The sequence below is a fragment of the Hipposideros armiger genome, unplaced genomic scaffold (assembly GCF_001890085.2).
Source record: "Hipposideros armiger isolate ML-2016 unplaced genomic scaffold, ASM189008v1 scaffold_248, whole genome shotgun sequence".
NCBI classification, from domain to species: Eukaryota; Metazoa; Chordata; class Mammalia; order Chiroptera; family Hipposideridae; genus Hipposideros; species Hipposideros armiger.
In genome coordinates this window covers 761,719-764,261 of record NW_017731598.1, presented here as the reverse complement: position 1 = coordinate 764,261, position 2,543 = coordinate 761,719, and the positions used below count along the sequence as shown (strand labels likewise).

The 2,543-nt window shown below is 34.6% G+C and overlaps 1 protein-coding gene across 1 annotated transcript in view; it reads left to right on the top strand.

The window, feature by feature from the left end:
• Positions 1-355: 355 nt before the first annotated feature.
• Positions 356-2,543, top strand: part of GTF2A1L (general transcription factor IIA subunit 1 like) — a 48,436-nt gene continuing 46,248 nt past the window's right edge. Inside the window, exons 1-2 of the mRNA XM_019655845.1 lie at positions 356-421; positions 881-982. Coding sequence (XP_019511390.1) covers positions 356-421; positions 881-982 — 168 coding nt within the window. The remainder of the gene's footprint in view (positions 422-880; positions 983-2,543) is intronic.

Here is a 2,543-nt window from a genome sequence, read left to right as displayed (position 1 = left end):
AGAGCAACTCAGCTACATTCCTGTTTTGCCATTTTTTATCAGTGGAACTTCCACGGGATCACTATTGTTAGTACACTTAGCATTGTCATTTTTGGACTAGGGTGGGAGTGGAGCACAATTTACATAGATTTATAGGACTGAGTTTATTTCACAGGGCTATTTTTCTGTTGATATCGACCAACGTTCAATCTGGGTAGAAATCTGCTTACTATTATTGTCACAGCCTGTTTTTGTTAGGAAGCATTTTACTATGTTTAATCTCTGCAGAGTGCCAATTGTGGAACTGTAAGGTTCATTCATGTTCTTGGTTGCTGTTAGGAAATCCATTTTGGTGCGGTTGTATTTTTGATTGACAATGGTTCAGAATATTTTTTTCGACTATGTGTATTTTGGAAGTGGGATGGGCTTTGGTTACTCTATAGTAAGTGCTTGCCCCAATCTTAGGGCTTGGACTATATTTACATTTTGGAAATAATTTAGTGAACTCTAAGAAAGCTCCTTTGGCCTCTGAGAAAAAGGGAAATTGGAAACAGGTTCATTTCCACCTGTCTTAAATTGATTTCCCTTTTAAAAAGAAGTGGAGAGGTTAAATACTTACACAAAAGCCAAATAACATAACAGTAACCATACATCTTGATGAGATTATTATCTCATATTTTATCGTAGTCCTGTAATTCAACCTTGTATATAGGCTGAGACTATAGGTAACAATTTATGGTAATCTAAGACTATACATACTGGAAGTAAGATGAACTTAGTAAAAATTCTTATGGTGGTTGTTCTTTAAGGTATAAGATTAGGAAGTGTATACTGCATGTATTTTAAGGCTGAATACATTCAAACTTGACAATTTAAAACTTTAATAATTATTGTTATGTAGCCTGAACTCTACAGATCTGTCATTGAAGATGTGATTGAAAGAGTACGGGATCTATTTGCTGAAGAAGGTATAGAGGAACAAGTCTTAAAAGACTTGAAGCAGGTTTGTATACAAGTTTCTCTGCTTTATTGGTTTTTTTTTCAGCTTATATAACTGATAAATTATAGTTCTAACCCCTTAATTATAGTTTAGTATTTACCCATTCATTGTGCCATCAACTGACAGCTTAATTTTTAAAGAAGTAAAAAAGATAGAAATAAATATTACACTGTTTTATTTAAAAAAAGGAAACTTTTTTTTTTCTCTGCAGCTCTGGGAAACAAAGGTTTTGCAGTCTAAAGCAACAGAAGACTTCTTCACAAGTAGCCTCCATTCACCCCTGTTCACGCTTCAGCTGCCACACAGCTTGCACCAAGCATTGCAGTCATCAACAGGTTGGAGACCGTTAGGAAATTAGTACCATTCGGATCTTCAGAACAAATTCTCATTTGGTGGTGGTTTTGAATTAGGGTAATGTTCTTAAGGTGATAGGGCTCTGACCTCAAAAATCATTAAAGGGACACAGTCATCCCATGTAATTACTGACAACAAATTAGGTTATTCAAACCGGTTTTTAAAAATATTAAAGTCCACAAAGGTGACAAAGCCTTGCTTCAGAGGAACAAGTTATATAGTTTGTGGGCCATTGGGAGCATGCATTGGTTGTTTCAGAGCATTTGACTGGGTCTAGTGAAGGAGAAACTCAGCCACCTTTGCTGAAGAAGCAGAGGGAGAGATGGGTGCCTGCATACTTGTGTATTCTTTCTCTCTTGCTTCCTGCATATATTATATATCAGTTATTGGGAGCAACATGGAGAGTTAGCGAGAATATGGAGATTATTCAGGTTACCTCACTGTTTTGGATATACACAGTGATGGCTAGAAATTGACCATATGTCTTTTATCTTTATTCTTGGACTTTTGAATCTATGCCTCTGCTTTTAAGAGAAATATTTGTCCATATTTATATCAGTTTAAATTGGAAAAGACTAGTGTATGAAAGATAAAAACTATCCTGTTGTATCTTTCTAGCCTTTATTCCTTCTTTTCTCCTCCGATTCTTAAAATCTTTATGCCACTCTAATGTGTGTGTGTGTGTGTGTGTGTGTGTGTGTATATATATGTATATATATATACACATACTATATGTACTGACATATACATATACACACACACAAATACATCTTACTGAGTTTAGCTGAAATTCACCAGATTCATGTTTGCAAGGGGTGAGGGTAGAATGTGGATTAGATCATCAGTAATAACTAGATTGTTCATTGCATACTTGGAAAAATTCACATGAAAATCATGTGGGCCAAGGTGAAGAGAAAGACAGTAAGGAGGCTAGTAACTCGTTTATTACAAAAATGAGAGAATTTAAGTGTGGCAGCAATCATAACGTATAAAAATGAAATAAACTAACAATGACTATTGAATTACCAAGCACATCTTTTATCTAATGCTATGCTTATAAAGTATAACTCTGCCCTGTAAGAATTAGCCATAGCAGTTTTAATTACTAAGTTGACACATTGAAACATTTTCCATTAGTTCTTGGGTTTTGGGCTGTTTTTATTTTTTAACTTTCCTATTTTCTTTTTTTAAAGATTTTATTGGGAAATTG